Source organism: Bos indicus x Bos taurus, chromosome 16, assembly GCF_003369695.1.
Source record: "Bos indicus x Bos taurus breed Angus x Brahman F1 hybrid chromosome 16, Bos_hybrid_MaternalHap_v2.0, whole genome shotgun sequence".
Lineage (NCBI taxonomy): Eukaryota > Metazoa > Chordata > Mammalia > Artiodactyla > Bovidae > Bos > Bos indicus x Bos taurus.
Window position 1 is genome coordinate 29441230 of NC_040091.1, and position 24879 is coordinate 29466108.

The window sequence follows — 24879 nt, forward strand, 5'->3', positions numbered from 1 at the left end:
TAAAAGTAAAGGACCACTCTTCCATAAAACCAGGTGAAGTAAAAGACTGTTCATAGCAGCTATATACATTAACAGTTCAAAACTGGAAAAAACTCAAATGACCATTAGCAGGTAGGTGAATAAACTGTCAGAAAAATAAACTGTCAGTGGAAGGCTACTCAGCAAGAAGGAAAGATCAAATCGGATGAATCTCAAAAACCTTATGCTGATCAAAGGACATCAGGCCAAAAAAAAATATATGATGAATGACTCCATTTATAAGAAATTTCTTCTTAATTTGAATATGAGTCATACCATTTATCATTAGTTAAAGCTTCTGTAATCTGTAATTTTCTTTATCTCCAAGGAAAAGTATTATTTGACTTAAAAAGAACACTTGACTTGAAACATTTAACTTAAAAAGAACAATATTATTTAAAATTCTAAGTCAAAATTAATATTTATAATGATATATTTTATGTATAACAATTACTTATATAACTGTTATATATATAATTAACAATTATTCTATATTATTCTTCTTTATAAGAATAAAAAAGCATCCCAAAACAATGACCATATTAAAGGGAAATATTCTATAGGTCACTCTTATTTTAACATTTCACTAGGTTATCAGTACTAGAGCATGATTATTATAAATATTATTCCTATAATAGTAAAATGTGGATATAATAACATTAGTTAACCTTCAACGCAGCAATTTTCAACCCTGGATGGACAACAAAATCAACTAGAGAGGTTGCACCTATGTGTACTTCAGCCCCAGTCCAGAAACCACAATTGGATTATTGCACAGGGATTGATTACTGAGAACTAACTACTCATTTAGGACACACGTCTCTCCTTTCATCAACATCATGTCAGTGTCTCCCATCTGGTTCCTTTTCATCACTTATACAGGTTGGGGATGTAGGCTCTCACATATGAATGCTTTTATTTCCTGGTCTTCCTACTCCTCCTCTTTATACACCAATATACAAAAAAATTAGCATGCTGTATTAAAACATTACAACTAAAATGTTTATTAAAATTGTATCATAATTTTGTCAAATACATATTACATCAGTAATAAAGAAAAGGAAACCAACACTGGTAAAATTATGTCACAAACTGCCTCTTTGTTAGTCATACATTTGAATTTTTAATAGGAATATTAATTTGAAGCTTACAACTGAAAAAAGTTATTCATAACATTCTGTCGATAACTGTTCTCAAACTTATCTTTCCCAACAGTGGCTGCCCAAATTCTAATCTTTTTATTGATCCGTATCCTTCAAGAAACCATCTAGATACAATTAACAAGAGGAAACAAGTGAAACTGACAACTCACACCTATAGTGTAACTCAAAGAAAGTCTACCATGAAATTAAAATCGTTTCTAATTACAGAAATAAATATTCAAATCCAATGGCATTGAAACATGTATAATATCATGTATGAAACGAGTTGCCAGTCCAGGTTCGATGCACGATACTGGATGCTTGGGGCTAGTGCACTGGGACGACCCAGAGGGATGGTATGGGGAGGGAGGAGGGAGGAAGGTTCAGGATGGGGAACACATGTATACCTGTGGCAGATTCATTTTGAAATTTGGCAAAACTAATACAATTTGTAAATTTAAAAATAAAATTAAAAAAAAAAAATTCAAATCCAGCAGACCAAACTCTAATATGCACGTGGAAGCAAGACATAGGAAAGAGACTATGGGAAAAAGAAGAAAAGAAGAGGGAGTCCAGGGATGATAAAATGTGGATTAAATTACTACCCACAGTATCACTGAAAGAAAAGTCCCAATAAGCACGATATGCATGTGCATGCTAAATTGCTTCAGTCATGTCTGACTCTTCAAGATCCTGCAGACCACAGCCTGCTAGGCTCCTCTATCCATGGGGATTCTCCAGGCAAGAATACTGGAGTGAGTTGCCATGCCCTCCTCCAGGGGATCTAGACCCAGGGATCAAAAGCACGCCTCTTGTGTCTCCTGCACTGGCAGGTGGGTTCTTTACCACCAGCAATACCTGGGAAGCCCCTTATTAAGCACGGGGTAAGATGGAACAAAGGGGGAAAATGAGTAAAAGGTACATGAGATCTTTTTGAACTGAGTGCAGTTTCCTGTGAATCTAAAATGGTGTCAAAATAAAAAGCTTTTTTTTTTAAGGCCCAACCCTGAAAATTACCTTGAGAAAATTTATGGGCTTATTATTTTATGCTCCTTATTTTTGTGTTATATATTAACATAATCATTTTAACACATATTTACATAGTACTTAAACAATATATCACTAAGGAGAAGAACCTAAAACTGTGTAACAGTCAATGGTATACGATTTTCTTTCATCAGTGGACCTCCTATGACCTTGTCCCTCCCAGCTCAGTCATTTCTCACATTCCCTTTTGCCCATGATCTTTGCCTCCACTCCTCTGGTTGAAATCCCAACTGGCCAATCGCCAGCTCCTAAACTGCAGAATAACTGCTTTCTCTTCTGAGAACAGCCTTTGACACTACAGGTACACCTCAGAAATATTGCAGGTTAGGTTCCAGACCACTGCAATCAAGCTTATCAGCAATAAAGCAAGTCACATGAAGTTTTTGGTTTCCCAGTGCATATAAAATTACGTTTGCACTATACTGTAGTCTAGTGAGTCTAGCATTATGCTGTAGTCTAGTATTATGTCTTAAAAAAACAATGTACATACTTGAATTTAAAAATGCTTTATTACTTAAGAATGATAACAATCATCTTCCAATGCAAGGTTGCCATAAACCTTCAATCTACAAAAAGCATAGTGTATTGACATATAATAAAGCAAAGCACAATTAAACGAGGTAGCTCTTCCTATATTCCCTCCACATGACCTCACTTGCTAAACTCTATAAAAACTCCCTTTCCTTCCTGAGGCAATGTCTAAGTCAGCTTGGGCTGCCATGATAAATACCATAAACTGGGTGGCTTCAACAAAGGAAATTTATTTTCTCACAGTGCAAGAGGTTGGGAAGTCCAAGATCAACGTCCAGCAGGGTTCGGCTTGCAATTAGGACTATTTTTCTGGCATGCAGATGGCTGCCCTCCAGCTGTGTCCTCACACGGCCTTTCCTTGGTGTGCTCACAGCCTGGGGGAGAGGGGAGCACACTCTGCTACCTTCTTTCACTAATCCCATCATGAGGACCCTATCTTAATGACATCATCTAACCTAATTACTTCCTAAAGACATACTGGGGACTAAGAGCTTCATCATATGAACTGGGGGTGGAGGGAACACATCCTCATTCCATAACAAGCAGTATATTCCTTGAAAGCGTCTCATGCCCTAGCACTATGAATAAAGGCTTATTTATGCTTAAAAGTGAAAGTGGCTCAGTCGTGCCACTCTCTGCAATCCTGTGGACTGTATGTAGCCTGCCAGGCTCCTCTGTTCATGGGATTCTCCAGGCAGGAACACTGGAGTGGGTAGCCTTTCCCTTCTCCAGGGGATCTTCCCAACCCAGGGATGGAACCCAGGTCTCCTGCAATGCAGGGGTATTCTTCACTGTCTGAATCATCAGGGAAGCCCAGGAATACTGGAGTGAATAGCCTATTCCTTCTCCAGGGGATATTCCTGACCCAGGAATCGAGCCAGGATCTCCTGCATTGCAGGCAGATTCTTTACCAGCTGAGCTGCAGGAAAGCCCTAACATTTACCTAATGAATTTTCTTCTACAGTTTTTATTAATCCCTTAATCAGCTAACAACTGAATAATCACTATGTACCACAGATTGTGCTTGGTGTTAGGGTTACTGAATATATATCTAAGATTAACCAAAGTATTTCTACTGCTAAAATTAAATAATGAGAAATAGCGGGAAAACAGCAAGGTAATGGGAAAATTTATCTATTTTAAAATACCATATAATTATTTACATTAGATGCTAATGAGTAATCAAATAGTTTGACAGACTTTTCTTTTTAATAAGTATATGATGATATTGTACTTTTTATATACACACAATAGTCATATTTGTTGATAACATAATGGTTCCTACTTTATATAATGGAGTAAGATATATCAATATTTCATGATGTTCCACAAAGTTCACTTAACACCTATCAGAACTCTGTACTGGTTTCAGATACCACAAAGCAGAAGTGAGACCAACTGAGCCAAAACCCAGCATGTTCTATTTTACAATGAAATCAGCCACCAACTTGCAAGAAAATGGCTAGCCATATTTTGCATTCTTCTGGCTGAAGTTTCTTCAAATAATTCTCAGATGGTACTACTAAAACAATATGAAATTACTTTAAAATGTATTTATACACTGTTATGTTATCTAGGCACTTCTGTCTTCAGAATCCGTTTCAAAACTTACACTTACTCACTTGACTGCTTTTGATAAATCCAAAATCATATTGTAAAAATCAACACATTTCTTGAAACAAGTAATTAAAGCACAAAAATAATCACTAATGACCATCACAGATTTTTTTTCCTGGATCAGCAAGTAGAACAACTAACTGCCATATACTAAAGAGAGGCTCAAAATGAAAAGCATAAAAACAAGATGCAAAAATTCAGAGGGATATGCCTACCAAAGCCTGGTATACTTGTATTTTACAATACAAAATTAGTTTCAAGGCAAAACAAAAGCCTTCTTAGTGATAAAAAGAAAACTATTTCACCAGTAATATATAACAAGTAAATCTGTGATACTTCACTTTCTTAGAGGAAGAGGATGTGAAGGAGGAGGATGGTTCAGTTCAGTTCAGTCACTCAGTCGTGTCAGATTCTTTGCGACCCCATGAACCACAGCACGCCAGGCCTCCCTGTCCATTACCAACTCCCGGAATCCACCCAAACCCATGTCCATTGAGTCAGTGATGCCATCCAACCATCTCATCCTCTGTTGTCCCCTTCTCCTCCTGCCCTCAATCTTTCCCAGCATCAGGGTCTTTTCCAGTGAGTCAGCTCTTCGCATCAGGTGGCCAGAGTACTGGAGTCTCAGCTTCAGCATCAGTCCTTCCAGTGAATATTCAGGTCTGATTTCCTTTAAGATGGACTGGTTGGATCTCCTTGCAGTCCAAGGGACTCTCAAGAGTTTTCTCCAACACCACAGTTCAAAAGCAGCAATTCTTCGGCACTCAGCTTTCTTTATAGTCCAACTCTCACATCCATACATGACCACTGGGAAAATCATAGCCTTGACTAGACGGACCTTTGTTGACAAAGTAATGTCTCTGCTTTTTAATACGCTGTCTAGGTTGATCATAGCTTTTCTTCCAAGGAGCAAGCATCTTTTAACTTCATCGCTCCAGTCACCATTTGCAGTGATTTTGGAGCCCAAGACAATGAAGTCTCTCACTGTTTCCATTGTTTCCCCATCTATTTGCCATGAAGTGATGGGACCGGATGCCATGATCTTCGTTTTCTGAATGTTGAATTTTAAGCCAACTTTTTCACTCTCCTCTTTCACTTTCATCAAGAGGCTCTTTAGTTCTTCTTCGCTTTCTGCCATAAGGGTGTTGTCATCTGCATATCTGAGGTTATTGATATTTCTCCCAGCAATCTTGATTCCAGCTTGTGCTTCATCCAGTCCAGCACTTTGCATGATGTACTCTGCATATAAGTTAAATACGCAGGGTGATGATATACAGCCTTGATGTTCTCCTTTCCTGATTTGGAACCAGTCTGTTGTTCCACGTCCAATTCTAACTGTTGATTCTTGACCTGCATACAGATTTCTCAAGAGTCAGGTCAGGTGGTCTGGTATTCCTATCTCTTTCAGAATTTTCCACAGTTTGTTGTGATCCACACAGTCAAAGGCTTTGGCGCAGTCAATAAAGCAGAAACAGATGTTTTTCTGGAACTCTCTTGTCTTTTTGATGATCCAATGAATGTCATATTTGTTGATAACATAATGGTTCCTACCTCATATAATGGAGTAAGATATATCAATATTTCATGATGTTCCACAAAGTTCACTTAACACCTATCAGAACTCTGTGTTGGTTTCAGATACCATGAAGCAGAAGTGAGACCAACTGAGCCAAAACCCACTTGATCTCTGGGTCCTCTGCGTTTTCTAAATCCAGTTTCAACATCTGGAAGTTCACGGTTCACATACGGTTGAAGCCCGGCTTGGAGAATTTTAAGCATTACTTTGCTAGTGTGTGAGATGAATGCAATTGTACAGTAGTTTTAACATTCTTTGGCGTTCCCTTTCTTTGAGATTGGAATGAAAACTGACCTTTTCCAGTCCTTTGGCCACCGCTGAGTTTCTCAAATTTGCTGGCATATTGAGTGCAGCACTTTCACAGCATCATCTTTCAGGATTTGAAATGGCTCAAATGGAATTCTATCACCTCCGCTAGCTTTGTAGTAATGCTTCCTAAGATCCTCTTAACTTCGCATTCCAGGATGTCTAGCTCTAGGTGAGTGATCACAGCATCGTGGTTATGTGGGTCACGAAGATCTTTGTTGTATAGTTCTTCTGTGTATTCTTGCCACCTCTTCTTAATATCTTCTACTTCTGTTAGGTCCATACCATTTCTTTTATTGAGCCCATCTTTGCATGAAATGTTCCCTTGGTGTCTATAATTTTCTTGAAGAGATCTCTAGTCTTTCCCATTCTATTATTTTCCTTTATTTCTCTGCACTGATCACGGAGAAAGGCTTTCTTATCTCTCCTTGCTTTCCTTGGAACTCTACATTCAACTGGTATATCTTTTATTTTCCCCTTTGCCTTTAGCTTGTCTTCTTTTCTCAACTATTTGTAAGGCCTCCTCAGACAACCATTTTGCCTTTTTACATTTCTTTTTCTTGGGGATGTTCTTGATCACTGTCTCCTGTACAGTGTCACAAACCTCCAGATGATGGTATGACTGTATAATTCTTCCCTCCTCATCTCACCTTCCTACCAGATGCAGAGTCTCAGCACCAGGGCTGCAACTGTAGGTGCCAAAAGCAAGGATAATTCCTAAGAAGAAATTCTAGCCTTTAAACCTTAACGTCAGTATTCCCAAGGACTTGGTAGGGTGAGCCATGCCATCTTCCCATCTGGTAAAACGGAGGCTGGCAGGGAATACTGTTGGGTTGCTTGGTCATTCAGATAGGTATTTCTGTATTTATGCAACCCTATACTGCATCAGTGCATTGGTATGGAGGCACCTGCTAGTACTGCTGTTGTCAATCTGGACCAGCACAGGGTCAAACCTAACGTTTTTCCCAAAGGACCAAAAGTTTGGGCAAGAATAAGTGACAAATGGAGAGAAGGAAAAGTAATAGCTAAGGATAAAAGTATAAATAAGTGGATTATGTAATAAGGGAAATCCAATAGTATATTGATGCTCTGTGAGAGACTTAGAGCAAGAGATGGTATTGTCTCTTAGCTCAATTGCACCAGATACCACAAGGGGTGAAGCCATATGTTGCTGAAACAACTTCCTGCTTTTGGCACCTGGCATCGTCAAACGGAATTCTGCAAGCCTGAGTGCCATTGTTCTGGGAGACAATTTAGTCATATGACATGATGATGGACTATATGGTTGCTAACTCAGTGGGACCCTGGTAACACGCCAGAATCTTCTGACTCACCATATGGTGTTAACACTGGCCTTGCTGGCAAGATTGAATCACATTACGTAAGTCTTTTGATAATACTGATATTAATAAATAAGTGTATCGGGAGATTTAGTTAAAGCCTCCTCAGGATATAATAAAATGATCAGCCAGAGAAAGAACTCAATTTTGCTAACCCTCAACTAGATTCTATGCTAAACAGTTCTGCACAAGTTCATCATATGGTACAAATAACAGATCAAAGGGGGAAAACAATTAACATAATTGTACAAAAATATGAAGGCCATCTAATATGGCCTTATTAGATGAATTACTGGTTTCTTTGAATTTATCCCTACTGAGCTCCTCCAAATGACAGACATACTCACACTGGAATTATTGCTCTGTTCATTATATAAATGTTACACTAAATCTAAGCACCACCCCCCCAAATATGACCATTTTGTTGTAAAAGAGACTTGGCTAAAGGCCAGGAAGTCACCTGTGCAGTGAAGAACTAATCTCACCCAAAGAGATGTCTGGCTTTTGCTGCAGCTACTGGTAGGTGACCTCTAGGTCCTTGGAACATCATACCCAATATGGCATCTTTGTCTGGGGCCTTGGGCCACCAAACAGATTAACAATGTAATTCATGATGATGTAATTTGTTTGGTCCATGTAGTATCACTTTTATCTTTGAAAGGGACTGGAAAGTATCATCTCAACTGCAGGAGAGGGCTGGAGACGAAAGGTCAGTCGTATAGGCAATATGTGATTGAGCAATCCCCCAAAACTCTGGAAACCAAACGCTCAGGTGAGTTTCTGTAATTGGCAGTACTCCACGTGTACTGTCACATGGACACCAGGGAAATAATGCGATCCTAACTTCACAAGGAGAAGAGGACAGAAGCCCTGGGTTTGGTACTTCTCCTGAGAGTTGCCCTGTGCACTTCTTTCTCCCAGCTGATTTCACTCTATACCCTTTCCATGTATTAAACTGGAACTTTAAGTAGAAGAGCTTTCAGTGAGTTTTCTGAATCTCTCTTAAAAATTATTAAAATTGAAAGTGGTTTTGGGAACCCCCCAAGCTGTAATTGGTGCCAGAAATAAGGGTGGTCTTTTGAGACTGGTCCCTTTAAATTGTGAAGTTGGCCCAGATTCCTTGCAGTTACTGAAATACTAAATGCACTGTAATACAATGACTATCTTTAAGTAAAATGATCTCTATAATGGCTGACATCCCAACTTCACCTACAACTCTAGTCTGACAATTTCTAACTGTAAAACTATCTATTCTTTAGTAATTTTAAGGTATTACACAAATAACTCCTTCATTAGTAGTATCAAAAATTCTAGTTTTCAAATGAGACTCAGACCTGTAGGAGACTGAAGGGAGTTTTTTTATTAGCCTTGGGCTTCAAAGTATTTCTATTTCATTTTAAAAGTATAATAATTTTACATATACCAAGAAAATAACTGACAAATCATACTATATATCCATGCTGAAAAGAGAGGAAATCTGCCTGAAGCCCTGGTGGAGGCCTGTACATACCTATCCTTCATAAAATCTTATGGGATAAGGGATGAAAAAATTTTTCTGAAACTGAATTCTGTGTTATTTCCCTCAACAAATTCTATAAAAATAGGTTTGATCCATTTCTTATAATGTATCAGTATACTTTACCCTAGAGTTAACCATTTACATAAAACAGTATTAACATTAAGTAGGTGAGGTTTATAAAAACTATAGTCATAAATCTTGAATACTGAATAAATTCCATGAGGAAAAAGAAGTGATGAAGAAATCCATGAAAAATAAGTGAATTGTTTTTTGCCTTTTGTTTTATTTTTGGACCACAGTAAGGCCGGAGTACTTCAAAAAATACTTTCCACCCTAGGATTTGTTGAAGCCAATACTTAATATTTAAGACAAACACAGGAAAGCACACACATTCCATTATGTTCCACAAAACCAATCTAATTTGACTTCAGAGACAGAGTCTATCCAACAAAAAGTTGGTGTGCATGAGCCCTTCGGATTCTTGTCTGATCCGAAATGTGAGCATTTTTACATGAATAAGCTATATACCAAGTAAAACAAGTATAGGCAAGCATGAAAAACATGAAAACATAACAACAACTTCTGCTCATTAGTTATCTTTTCCTGATTTAGGTTCTTCATTTTTAATTATAAGTTCTATCTCATGATTCTTTACTCATACAAATATTCTGCCATTGTTTTATTGCATGCACTTTAATCTACCGAAATCCATTGTGGAATGATAGGAGAAAGAAAAGGAATGAATAATCACCTAGATAAATTACTACACTATGAGGAAATACAATCCAGTGGACATTCCACAATGACTGATTTAACTATTTTTTAAGTTTACGTATAGTCTAAATACTAGATGCAATAGCAACTGTTTCTAAAATATGATTTGACAATGGGAATGCTATATTGCAAAAACCAACTAACCCACAACCAGTAAGAAGACTTTGAAACAAACACAAGGTTCCCTGTCTAGAGGAAGGAAACCTCCAGAGATACATAATAAAATATATCTATCCAAAACAATAAAGGAAAACATCATAGTCTTTACCTCCAGAAGCTTAAAAACTATGGAGAAAAAGTATTGGTTACTTCCAATCATGTTCGACTCTTTGCGACCCCTATAGACTACAGCCTACCAGGCTCCTCTGTCCATGGAATTCTCCAGGCAAGCACAGTGGAGTGCGTTGCCATAAGGCAAATATAAAAGTAAAGCATTTGATCAGTACATTATCCTATACTTTAACACAGCATACAACAAATTACAAAGTGATCATTCATTACATGTACCGTTTATATTAGCTCATTTACATATATATATATATACACACACACACATATACATACACACACACACACATAGTTCCTTTGGGCTTTCCTGGTGGTTCAATGGTAAAGAATCTGACTGCTGATACAGGAGACACAGGTTTGGTCTCTGATCTGGGAAGGCCCACTGGAGAAGGAAATGGCAACCCACTCCACTATTCTTGCCTGGACATCACCAGGGACAGAGGAACCTTGTGTGCTACAGTCCATGAGGTCACAAAAGAGCTGGATATGATTAAACGAATACACAACAACAGTTCTTTTATATTATCTATTTCACTGAAGAGATTCATTCATCTCAAATGTGTCTTCCTTTACTTCATACTACGATTTCTGCCAAATTAGTTGGGAGTGATTTGTGTCAGTCTATGATTGGGTTCTCTCTTCTATCTACTGATCTATGTGCTTATTCCTCCACCATTACGAGAGTCTTGCTTAAGACAGCAATATAGTATGTCTTAATATCAGCTACAATGATTCTTCCTACTTCATTCTCCTTTTTCAAAACCATTTTAGCTATTTTAGTTCTGTGGCCTTTCCATATGCACTTTAAAATAAGCTTGGTTTTATCTTTTAAAAAAATCTTCACTAAATTTTATTTATCTTATATTTCGTGCCCCCAAACGGACAAGAAGCTTGTCTTCAGTGTCAGAACTGTATGCTATACTTATTAAAATTTCACGTATAAATAGCACAATGCTATTTGTAAAAGAGGACTCAACAAATATTTCCTCAGTAAACTACTTGCTGAAACAGTCTATCAAGAAAATGGGAATAACATTTTAAGAAGTGCAATGATGCACCTGAACATGTTCACTGCCAAGCAAAAAGAAAGACAAGAAGGGAGAAAGAAGAGGGATGGAAGTGGTCATAGGTTGATAAGAGAAAGAGAGAGTACATGTGTGTATGTGTACATGTGTCAGACAGTGGGAAAGAGAATATGTAAATTTTGATAACAGAGACACTATAAACATTTAGATATTTAACCTAAAGAAGAGATGACTTCAGAAAGCATAATGACTATAAGATAAATTAGATGATTATATTTGACTCTGAAGGCAAAACTAGGACCAATGATTAGGAGAAAAAGAAATTCAGCTTACCATAAAGTAAAATTCTGTAACATTGGAGTTGTCCAATAATTGAATGAATAGGATTCATTTAACATTAAGTTGTTATTGTACAGTAGCTAAGTCATATCTGACTTTTTGTGACCCAATGGACTGCAGCATGCCAGGCTCCCCTGTCCTTCACTATCTCTCAGAATTTGCTCAAATTCATGTCCGTGGAATCAGTGATGCTATCTAACCAACCCAGCCTCTGCCGTCCCCTATTCCTTTTGCCTTCAATTTTTACCAGCATCAGAGTCTTTCCAGTGAGTCCACTATTCACATCAGGTGGCCAAAGTACTGGAGCTTCAGCTCCAGTCCTTCCAATGAATATTTAGCACTGATTTCCTTTAGCATTGACTGGTTTGATCTCCTTGTTATCCAAGGAACTCTCAAGAGTCCTCTCCAGAACCACAGTACGAAAACATCAATTTTTCAGTGCTTGGCCTTCTTTGTGGTCCAACTCTCAAATCTGTAAATGACTACTGGAAAAACCATAGCTTCTGACTATATGGACCTTTGTCAGCAAAGTGATGTCTCTGTTTTTAATATGCTGTTTAGGTTGGACATAGTTTTCCTTCCAAGGAGAAAGGGTCTTTTAATTTCATGGTTGCAGTCACCGTCTGTGGTGATTTTGAAGCCCAAGAAAAAAAAAATGTCACTCCTTCCACTTTTTCCCCTTCTATTTGCCAGGAAGTGATGGAACTGGATGCCATGATCTTAGTTTTTTGAATGCTGAGTTTTAAGCCATCTTTTAAACTCTCCTCTTTCACCCTCATCAGAGGCTCTTTAGTTCTTTGTTTTCTGCCATAAGAGTGGTGTCATCTGCATATCTGAGGTTATTGGTATTTCTCCTGGCAATCTTGATTCCAGCTTGCGACTCATCCAGCCCAGGATTTTGCATGATGTACTCTGTACAGAAGTTAAATAAGCAGGGTGAAAATATACAGCCTTGACGTACTCCTTTCCCAATTTGGAACCAGTCTGTTGTTCTAGGTCTGATTCTAACTCTTGCTTCTTGACCTGTATATAGGTTTCTCAGGAGACAGGTAATGTGGTGTGTATTAACACCTCTTTAAAATTTTTCCACTGTTTGTTGTGATCCACATAGTCAAAAGCTTTAGAATGGTCAATGAAACAGAAGTAGATGTTTTTCTGGAATTCTCTTGCTTTCTCTCTGATCCATCGAATGTTGGCAATGTGAACTCTGGTTTTCCTGCCTTTTCTAAACCCAGCCTGGTACTCAAGCAGCACTGAGGGTTGAAATGGATTTCAATCCAGATGTCAATATCAGAAACATAGTTGATACCCAGAATACTGTGTTGAGAATAATTATAAGACTGCATATATAGTCGGTGGGAAAGGGTCCTATGATCAGTTAAGAATATCTATCACAACCTGGCAGAAAGGAGGGTAACAGAAATACCTTATATTTACTATCTCTGTATCTGGATGTATTATTTTCAGAAATGATTATTCCTTGTTGAGAATTTAGATGTGAGCCAAGTAAAGTGTCTCTAAACTCCGTAAGTCTAGGACTATCCTTTAAATGTTTGATGAAATGATATCTTAAAGTATTTTTAAATGACAGTCCTCAGCTACAATCTTGGATCACTGCTTAAGCAACAAAAAAGCACTTCGGAGTTCTTATACTATAATTCACTCTGGAGACCACAGTACCATCTTAAAAACTGCACTGTACTTTACAATTTTTAATGTGTGCATGTTTTAGTTTTCAGTAAAATTTGTGATTATCAGATATCAACAGAGAAAAGCATGCAAATAGGAAAAGTAAAATTGAGATCTGAAAAATACAAAAATTTTTAACCAAAAATATTATTTTAATGATGTCCCAAAACATTACTAATTAAATCAATCATCATAAGATATCCACAACATAAGATACCCACATCAAAATAAACACTGAGGCAGAAAAATTTTTTTCTTCCCCCATTCCTGTTCTTCACAGAGATTACACTTATCACTTGCAACTCAAAAGAAACACCCATTGCTCTCTTGGCATAAATTATCCAAAGTGAAGTCACTAGACCAGCAGCAGTATCAGTAGCATCACCTGAGAAGGTGTTAGTTAGTTAGTTAGTTAGTTTAGTCACTAATCGTGTCCGACTTATGGGGTTCCAAGAGTCGGACACAACTTAGCGACTAAAACTAAGTAACTAACACATTCTCAGGTGATGCTACTGATCCTGCTGCTGGTCTAGAGATGCCAATTCTCCAGCCCCATCCAACCTACCAAATCAGAAACTCTGGAGTTTTAACAGCCCTCCATATGACTCTGATGCATATCCTGAAGTTTTCAAACCACTGTCTTAGAAAATGGTTGCTCTTTCTAACACGCCAGGATCCCTTTGCCTGCTTCTCCTTAGTGTCTCTGCTCTCCCACATTTTGTACAACACTAAAGATTTTCTCATCTGAATGATTAATTCACCAATAACTCTGGGAGGATTTCCTACTTTCTTTCCTTTTAAAATGTGAGGCTGCCTTTTAAACCATCCAATAAGTTTTAACATTTTTTATTACACATAAATTATGAGATGTTTAAATAGAGATTTTTAACATTTGAAAACAGGCATAAAAGCAGGCCTATATAAAAGTCATTTTGTAAATGGCCTTTTTCTTTTCATTCCATCTGAAACTATATACCAAATAACACATTTGTGGAAATTTTTAAACTAAATCATTACACCTGTCAGTTTACAAAGAAGAAATCATCCCATGGCCATCAAAATGATCACTTTCTTACAAAAACATCTCTTCTGACATTTATATAATCCACTCCTTCACTGCATTTTACTCACCTGTGTACATAATGCAGCTGATGAACTGAATCAATTGCTATCACCATCTCAGCCAAGTAAAATCGAGCCATGTCTTCAGGCAATCTATCTTCAAATTTGCTGAGTAGAGTAAGCAAATCCCCACCAACATAATAATCCATAACCAGGTACTAGGAATGAAAATATAAAATGTACTCAATAAATATGAGTGAAAAATCAATGTACTTAATGTACAGCAAGGTCAAACAGCACCAGATCAAATACTTTTCTTGTTAGTTAACAAGAAGCTATGTAAGATGACCAGGAGCACTCACAATAAGTCTTAAAAATTTCATAAAGTAGTAAATAAATCTTCTAACAACTGGTACAGGGGAAAACATGGGATTATCATTGCTTTGATGTTGTCTTTAAAAGTGAAAAATAACATCATTATCGTCAACCTACAACAACAGACCACAGTTTTACCAACATTTCATATAAGATAGTCATTTATGTTGAATAAATTCATCTTCATCATCACTATATTTTCCTTATTTCATCTTGAACCAGTAAAGACTTTTCTTAGGTATACATAAACAGAGGAGAACTAATTTTAGATACAAACTCTGATGGGTATGTAATATTGTGATTTATAATAAGAAATATATATATTTTTGGAATAGAGCAGAGAATTTCTTAAAACCATTGGAATTTAGAAAGATGGTAATGATAACCCTATATGAGAGACAGCAAAACAGACACAGATGTATAGAAGTCTTTTGAACTCTGTGGGATAGGGCAAGGGTGGGATGATCTGAGAGAATAACATTGAAACATGTATATTATCATATGTGAAACAGATCGTCAGTCCAGGTTCGATGCATGAGATAGGGTGCTCAGGGCTGGTGCACTGGGATGACTCAGAGGGATGGGTTGGGGAGGGAGGTGGGAGGGGGGTTCAGGATGAGGAACACATGTAAACCCATGGCTGATTCATGTCAATGTATGGCAAAAACCACTACAATATTGTAAAGTAATTAGCCTCCAATTAAAATACATAAGTTGAAAAAAAAAACATTGCAATTTCCCAAATGACAAGATAAAGGTGTCTTTTGTTATTTATGACAAGTTCCTTTCAGCTACACTAGAGTTTATAAGGTGACTTTTGGAAAACCTCTAGGAAACCTAAGGATGGGGGCTAGTTGCCTGGGGCACCAACCAAGAGTAGACTATCAGAACTTTCAGTCTCACACCCTCACCCCCAGAACCCTCACTCGTGACCTCCAGGGAAAGGAACTGGAAGTTGAATAAATCATCAACATCCATATGATCCAGCAATCCCACTCCTGGTCATATATCTGGAGGTAATGATAATTCAAAAAGATTCATACACCCTCAATGTTCATAGCAGTACTATTTATGACTGTGGAAGCAACCTGAATGTCCACTGACAGATGAAAGGATAAAGAAGATGTGGTATATATACATAATGGAATACTACTCAATCCTTAAAAGCATGAAATAGTAACACTTGCAGTAACGTAGATGGATGTAGAGATTATCATATTAAGTGAAGTCAGTCAGACAGAGAGAGACAAACACCATATGGTATCGCTTTTCTGTGGAATCCAAAATGTAACACAAATGAACTTATTTTCAAAACAGAAACAGACTCACTCACATACATAGAAAACAAATGTAGGTATGGTTACCAAAGGGGAAAGGAGGTGGGAGAGGGATAAATTAGGAGTTTGGGAATAGCACATATAAACTGTTGTATATAAAATAAACAATAAGGTCCTGCTCCATAGCACAGGGAACTATATTCAATCTTCTATAATAAAACATTATGGAAAAGAATATGAAAAAGAATATGTATTATATGCATGTGTATGTATGTGCATACCTGAATCACACTGCTATACACCAGCAACTAACACAGCATTGTAAATCAACTATGCTTCAATTTAAAAAAAAAATCAATGGCCAATTATTTAATCAATCTAAGCAATCATGCTTAAGTTGTGAGGCCTTCATAAAAACTCAGCCTGGGGTTTTACAGAGCACCTAGGCTGACGAACAAGTGGAGGTGCTGGGAGAGTGGTACAGCCTGGGAGTGGGCATGAAGCTCTGTGCCTACCCTTCACATCTCTTTCATTGGGCTATTCCTGAGTTCTGTGAGCTGCTTTAGCAAAGAAACTGAATTTGAGGAAAGGGTGGTAGAAAAATCTCTCATCTACAGCCAGGAGGTCAGAAGCACCAGTAACAACATGGACTTTGCTTTGGGGAGTATATAGTGGGGACATCTTGAAGGACTGATGCCTTCTCTCGGTGGACAGTATCAGAATTGAGTTCAATTAGAGGACACCCAGCTAGTGTGGGAGAATTACTTGACGTGTGGAAAATCCACACATCTAATGTCAGAAGTGAAGTAGTGTGCAATAATGTAAATAAAAACAATAGTGTCCCGTTACAGCGTGTGTACACCAAAAAGATAAAACAAGGAGTACACAACTAAATGCAACCTGGGCTGTTAGATTAGAGACTATGTCTGTCCTAACTTTTCGCTATTTTCTAGACTTCTTCGTTATTTCCTGGATATGTATTACATACACATGAGTATATTGTTATGTTACATAGTTTATGTTATACTAACATAACATAACACTAACATAACATAGTTAGTGAGCGAAAGCTAAACATAGTGGAAAGAAAGAAGGTTTTGTACTCAGAAAGACCTGTATTCAAATTCTAACTGTGGGTTATAAGTAGCTTTTGAAAAATTAATTCCTTTGGCACTTTACCTTCTTATCTATATAACTACAATAATGATACTTTCTCCAGAGTACAGCATTTACAAGAAGGTTAGTAAACAAAATATATTTAAATGCCAGTTATAATGTCTTTAAGGTGATTTTATTATAGAAGAGAGTTACTATTTCAAGTTTATTACCAAGCTGACATTAAGATTTAAAAGTCTTGAGAAAATTCACATTCTTATTACTATACATTAAAATTATAAGCATGGGCAATTTTGTTAAATTAAAAAAAAAACATTTCATTTTGTTAATCCCTGAAAATCAGGAAAACAATATATTTCAAATTATGGTCTACGGTTTACTTGCTGTATTTACTAAGTCTAATGCTTAACAGACTGTCAAGAAGGTTGCGTGTGTGTGTGTGTGTGTGTGTGTGCGTGCGTAAAGTTGCTCAGTCATATCCGACTCTTTGCAACCCCGTGGACTGTAGCCCGACAGGCTCCTCTGTCCAGACTAATTTAATGTAGTAAAATTTTGTTAACCTAAACATGTTGCTAAAATTGGCGATGGATATGGAGAAGAAATCCACAGCTCTAACTTTAAAAAGAAGTACTCTGAATATAGTAGCAAACATAGAAACTTTTCAAATAAAAAAACGTATCTTTAAAATCTAATATTTATACATAGAAAGTCATAAAACATAACTTACTCTCCAATAAACATTTACTAGGTACCAATCAGGATTTCTTTTTGGTAGCACACAGAGTATGAATAGATCAAAGGCTTTTACATCAAAAGCTCTTCTCTCTTGAAAGTGTACTCTATCCTTGCCATACCAGAATCCTAAAGTCTGAGTATACCATCTATCAATAAACAGCTAAAAAATAATCATCCTATCATTTTCCCCATCCATCATCACCATTTAAAACTTAGGCTCTGAGAGTCAGCAACTATTTCTACTTTCATCCTCATATGCTTTGTGCTTCTCTTAACAAACCCCAAACTCCATGAACTCCTTCCCTTCCAATCTTTCAGTGTGCATCATGTATCTCTTCTACAGTATACAACCATCCTTGAGACAGAATAAAACGTAAGTACTTAAGTGTTCCTTGCTCTCCTATCCTGCCTGCTAAGAGTGTTCTGCCTCTGACTATTCACATTTCCCCCCACCTTGTCCTCAGAGGTAGAGTATTTAGCCACTGGGGAAAGGAAGAAGCAGAAAACACACAAGGAGACTGGCAAGAGAAAAGAAAATGAACTATACTTGCAACAGAGTTTTATTGTTAGGCAGACAAAACGCATCCAAAAAGGCAGACAAGTAATACTCTCACGTAGGAAAAAAAGGCCCTTTTCCTCTACAACATATCCCGGTGACTGTCTCTAAGTCATTCTTTTATGCTTTCTCCTTTACTATTCACTAAAACATTCAACTAAATCATCAGGGTTTTGTTGAGTCTGCTGCTGCTGCTGCCGCTAAGTCGCTTCAATCATGTCCAACTCTGTGCGACCCCAGAGACAGCAGCTCACCAGGCTCCACCGTCCCTGGGATTCTCCAGGCAAGAACACTGGAGTGGGTTGCCATTTCCTTCTCCAATGCAGGAAAGTGAAAGTGAAGTCGCTCAGTCGTGTCTGACTCTTCGTGACCCCATGGACTGCAGCCTACCAGGCCCCTCTGTCCATAGGATTTTCCAGGCAAGAGTACTGGAGTGGGGTGCCATTGCCTTCTCCATTGTTGAGTCTATTTCCTACTAAATCTGTGAAGTCCATCTACTTCTAACCCTACCAACTATCCTAATCCAGGCTCCGGGCCTCTCTTGATTATATCACTACTGCAAGTTTATGGCCAAAGTGAACAGCTTTCTATAATACATTTATTCTGTAGATAATTTTCTTGGGAGTGGAAAAAAGAATACAGAACAAGAGAGGGACAAATGAAATCATTCACTGATTCCATATTTATATATATATAAAAATAATGTACTAGGTGCTAACATTGCATGTATGCAAGGGAGATACAATTAACAAGACACAGTTCTTGCCTTCGTGGTATTTACAATCTAATGAAGAAAAAATACAAATAAATGGGCATTTTTAATGTAATATAAATCTCTGACAGAGATAAGCAGAGGGTACTGCTGTAGGAAGAGGAAAGGAAAAGAATCTGTTTTTAATCTGGTTCACTTATTCGTCTGAAATTTATTGATTTTTTGTACAAGGTGTGAAGAGTACTTTCTCATATGCAGAGAGTCAATTATTTAAAACAAGTAGTTAAATACTCCATTCTTTCCTCCAACTTAATTGAAATTCCCCTTCATCATATTTTAAGATGCTACATACACTTGGGTCTGCTCTTGGGCACTCTATTCTGCTATAGTTGTCTATTTCTGTATCAGTACCATACTGTTCTCATCAACTAATCAGTAACATTTAATATCCAGTAGGACAAGTATCTACTTCTTACAGGCTGACTACCTTTAAAATACTCAATATGGCAACAATGTCTTTAAACAAGTTTAAGAAAATCAGAGACTGAGAGGCAACATTCAGATGGCATGCTGAGGAGATGATAATCCTAACATAGAGAGGTCCTACCAATTGTCAAGAAGAGGGGAAGGAATCCAGCAAAACTAGGCTGAGGCTATTAACAGGTAACTCACTTAAGAGGAAACACAATTAGCCAATTAATACATAATCAAAACCAAAGCAACAATGAGATATCTTTCATCAATGCGACTAACAAAAAGATCACTGCTGTTTTAGAGAACGTGAGTTAAAAAACATTGATTTTTTGAAAGATGAGTGACTACAACTATTTGGGAAAGTAATTTCACAGTATTTATTGAATTTTAAAAGATGCATACCCCTCGATCTAGCATTTCCACTCTTAGGAATATCAGTTCACTTCAGTCGCTCAGTCGTGTCTGACTCTTTGCGACCCCATGGACTGCAGCACACCAGGCCTTCCTGTCCATCACCAACTCCCAGAGTTTACTCAAATTCATGTCCATTGAGTCAGTGATGCCATCTGACCATCTCATCCTCTGTTGTCCCCTTCTCCTCCCGCCTTCAAATATAGTCAATTAAAATTAAAGCTCCAGTGTGTAAGGCTTATGGGCAAGTATGCTTACTGCACAGCACTGTTGATAACTGGAGCAAATATGAAAATATGAATAGAGATCAACATCAAAACTGGTAATTGGATCCATTGAATATATTAATTCTGTGAAATATTATACTGTTGCCCAAGAGAAAATTAAACATATATGCCCATGAGATATTTTAAGTGACAACAGCAAGCTGCTGTATAATATATACTTTGTAATTCCATTTTTATAAAAAGGAAGAAAATAGCATATACACACAAACATACAATTCTACAAAGCATAAAAAATGAAAGGATACAATAAAGTTAACATCAGTTACCTTAAGAGGGTGAGACTATTAACTTTTTAACGTATAGAGATCACTGTACAGAGATCACTGTATAGAAGGGAAAAAAAATCTAGTCAAACTGAGGTCAACCATTGGAGCCAAGTTCTGCTAAAGGCCAAAGGTGATGGAGTCAAAGGCAAAGGACAATAAGAATAACCCTAAATATAAAGATATACCTCATTCACATTGAGAGAAAAGAAGAGGTCCAAATGTGGATAAATTTCTATACAGGGGAGAGATGAAAGGAAGATGCTGAGGTCAGAGCATAGAAAGTTAAAGTTCATGCTGGAGTAGCCAATGGCTTTCATTTTCCCCAGAAGTAGGAGTTATAGAATGAAAGTACAGTAATCATAATTTATATAATATCCTGTACTGGAGATAGGGATATGACTGTTTATTCCTATTTTATGGCTATGTAATAAAAGAGAATGAAGATAAATTATTTGCCCAAACATACATTCAAGAGTAGGAAAGTCAGAACTCAGGGTTCTTGATCCTCTGATCAATTTCCATCTTACTCAAATTAGAGAGACTCAGCGTTCAGTAAAAAAAGCTGCCAATATCCATGACATAAACAGCAGGTACTAAGCACCAAGATAACAAAAAAAGAAATTAAGGATACAGGCCGAGTCTTCAGAAATCTTGTATCCCTCCAAAATAAACAGGTCTCTAGATGTGAATATACACATCAGAAAATTTCCAATTCTGAATTTCTAAAAAATCCTTAATTAAAAGTTTTGCTTTTTAAGGAACAACATTCCAAGGAAAGAATGCTAAAGTATGTGAAAACATACAATAAAAGAATGCTATGAAGGCATACGATAAGCCATGTGAAAACATACAATAAATAAATAGTACAAAGGAAAAAACATTTCACAGAACAGATACGCTTTAGACGTTGTCTTAGGGAAAACACCAAACTCCTTTAGTTATCTTGTTCTAACATGAAGAGATTAATAGTCAGTCCTTAGAGCCCCACTTTTATTTATCCCTTCTAGCTTTTTGTTTTTTCACTCTTTACAAAAATACCTTTCTAACTATTCCTATCTTCAGTACAAACTGGATTCTTGTAAGAATTTGAAGTTCATATGACTAAATACAATTCAATAAATATCTTTCACCCACTAATCAGTTTACAAATGCTGATTCAAAAAGTAAAACTTTTGCTTTAAATATCTTTTTGTTTTTTCCTCAAACAACAACAAAAATAACTAAATAGGAAAGAGTGGATAACAAATATGAAGAAGAAAATTTTGTTGATTTGTAATATTCTAAATGATGTCTAAGTGAGTAAGTTTATGTGTCCATATACATGCTACCAAGTAGGCTTGGCTTTAGTGAGTTTTTCTTAAGGAAAAAAATGTTCTAATCACATCTTAATATCATTCATTAAATTATTCAACTTCTTCCTAGTAAATAAAATGCACATATGCTATGATTATTGTTTCATAAACTGACTATAGTGAATCTGAACTTATTACAAATGAAAGTCAAGTTACTGAATATTTATCACAGCTTTCTTGAACTGTATAGCTCTGAAAATTCTATTACTTGTTTGACTGGTTTAGGGCTACTAGGGTTAAAAGTTATTCTGGAAAATAACTATGTATAATAAAATTTCCTTTTGGGTATCTACAGTTAGGCTTGTCAATATTTTTAAATGATTTTATTTTCTTATATTTTATAAATATTCAAAAGAAAATCTTTGATAATAACTAAGATAATTTAGGACTTCTGACTCATACCATGAAGGTTTCTGTAAGGAAAAATTGACACTTTACAGGAGATCTGAGTTCTAGAGCATTTCAGTCCTCCTCAGTTATTGTGAAACTTTAATTCTAATATAATTAATGACTGGCTATACACACAGTTTCTTAAAAATGTCTCTGAAAAAGAAGTATTAATCTTGGTGTCAAATACAAAAAGCAAAGACTCAATAACTCAGAGGACAGAGAATCTCTGAGCTATAAATCAGGCTTTTTAAATTGAAAATTAGGTAAAATTTTGCTATATAAAATTTGGTATTTGAACACTTTATTTCCATTCTATATATCTCTATATTTATAGCAAAATATAGATTTTAAGCAAACCATAAATATACAGTGTTATATCTATCCACAGTAGAATACACTGTCATAGTGGTCTATAGTCCTTATCTTAAAATTTTTGCAAAGCTATGATAAACTGTTACAATTTTGCTAAGCAAATACTTGGCACATGTTTGACTTACTTTTAAATTTGCTTATCTACGCAGATTATATTTGAAATGATACATTCATCCCTAAAATTTCATGTAAGTATGGTAAATTCAAGTCAAATATTCCATTCAATTTAACAACTGAGCAACTAAAATGTGCAAAGCTCTATGTCATGACTTTTAGGCAATAGACTATAAGTCACAATAAAAAATATGGTTTATATGAACATTCAGTAATCATTATAAAAGAAATAAATGTTATGAAATAATATTTATTCCTATTACTCAAACTCTATCATTTTCTATTCTATTTAATTTTTTAAGTGCTGGTTGTAACCTACTAAATTGGTTTTATAACTCACTGCTAAGTCACTTCAGTCGTGTCCGACTCTGTGCAACCCCATAGACAGCAGCTCACCAGGCTCCCCCATCCCTGAGATTCTCCAGGCAAGAACACTGGAGTGGGTTGCCATTTCCTTCTCCAATCATGAAAGTGCAAAGTGAAAGTGAAGTCGCTCAGTCGTGTCCGACTCTTCGTGACCCCATGGGCCCAGCCTACCAGGCTCCTCCATCCATGGGATTTTCCAGGCAAGAGTACTGGAGTGGGGTGCCATGCCTTCTAACTCACTAATGGGTCACAATTTGAAGTTTGAAAAACACTACTATACTCTGGAAGCATGTATGGAGTATAAGGACAAGTAATGACCCTGCTTGAACACCTTGACCTGTCCTGATATCAGATAAACCCCACAACTATTAAGTTTCACTAATCTCTGATTATATTTTAGCTAAAGATAACAGGGTTCATGTCATTTATTCAAAAAAATTTTTAAGTTGTACCAAAAAAATCAAAGATACATACACACACACACACACACACACACACACGTTAATCATATAATAGCAGTACTAAAAATGTAAAGGTAAAATGAAATAGGAAAGATTAATTCAAATTGTGAATTCTGAATTTAAGACACAGAATTTGAGCACAGTTTTAAAGTACTGGCTAGACTTCAACAGGACTAGTGGCAGGAAGAGGAAGAGGAGTGACATAGTATGAAAGGTATTATGGAAAATAAAAATGAAGAAGAGTATAGAAGAGTACAGAGGATGTTCAAGAATGGAGGGTATTCCACTGAGGCTGAAACACAGGATTTGGGTGGGCACAGTATTTCCAGTCATCTCTTTTTTATTTAGCACCTTGGACTACAAGGAGATCAAATCAGTCAATCCTAAAGGAAATCAATCCTGAATATTCATTGGAAGGACTGATGCTGAAGCTGAAGCTCTGATATTTTGGCCACCTGATGCAAAGGGCCAACTCATTAGAAAAGACCCTGATGCTGGGAAAGATTGAAGGAAGGAGTAGAAGGGGACAGCAGAGGATAAGATGGTCAGATGGCATCACCGACTCGATGGATGTGAGCAAGCTCCGGGAGATGGTGAAGGATAGGGAAGCCTGGTGTGCTACAGTCTGCGGTATCGCAAAGAGTTGGACATGAATGAACAATAACAACAAGACTACACTGTTAATGGTTTCCTCTACCAACTCTTCTTGCTTTAGCTTTCATGGTGCAGTGTTATGATTCTCTTTCTTGCTTGGATCATGCCCACAAGTTTTCTACTTCAGGTGTCCTATCTCCATCTTCTCTAGGCACATCTGTTTTCTCTTTTCACAAGCACTATTTATTGATTCTCATTCGCTCCTTGTATTCACTGTTATCTGCAAAAGGTGTTGGCCAAGTTTTCTTGTAAAGGACTACATAGTAAATAGGGTTTAGGCTTGGCAGGCAAGAGGCAAAATCAAAATAACATATAGGTACATATATAATAACAAAAAATTTCCACATATTTCATTAGCAAAATTCAAAATATAATGATAATTAGTACAATTTTGGTAATACAGACTACTAATGAGAAAATGTAATCCTTTTGTAAGCAGAGGAGAATATAAAAGTTTGTTTAACTGGGGCTCAAAGTTAGTGATCCCTATCATCAAAAGAAAGTTGAAGTGAAAGTCTCTGTTGCTGCTGCTGCTAAGTCACCTCAGTCATGTCCGACTCTGTGCGACCCCACAGACGGCAGCCCAACAGGCTCCCCCGTCCCTGGGATTCTCCAGGCAAGAACACTGGAGTGGGTTGCCATTCCTTCTCCAATGCGTGAAAGTGAAAAGTGAAAATGAAGTCGCTCA

The 24879-nt window shown here is 36.8% G+C and overlaps 1 protein-coding gene across 18 annotated transcripts in view; it reads right to left on the reverse strand.

Annotated features, from left to right (window-relative positions):
• The window catches only part of CDC42BPA (CDC42 binding protein kinase alpha), a 296769-nt gene that overhangs the window by 155221 nt on the left and 116669 nt on the right, over positions 1-24879 (reverse strand). For all 18 annotated transcript variants that reach the window (XR_003514893.1, XM_027564637.1, XM_027564634.1 and 15 more), the window contains exon 5: positions 14343-14491. Coding sequence is in view for 17 of the 18 variants with exons in the window: in XM_027564637.1 (XP_027420438.1) it covers positions 14343-14491 (149 nt within the window). In the remaining variant the exon portion in view is untranslated. The remainder of the gene's footprint in view (positions 1-14342; positions 14492-24879) is intronic.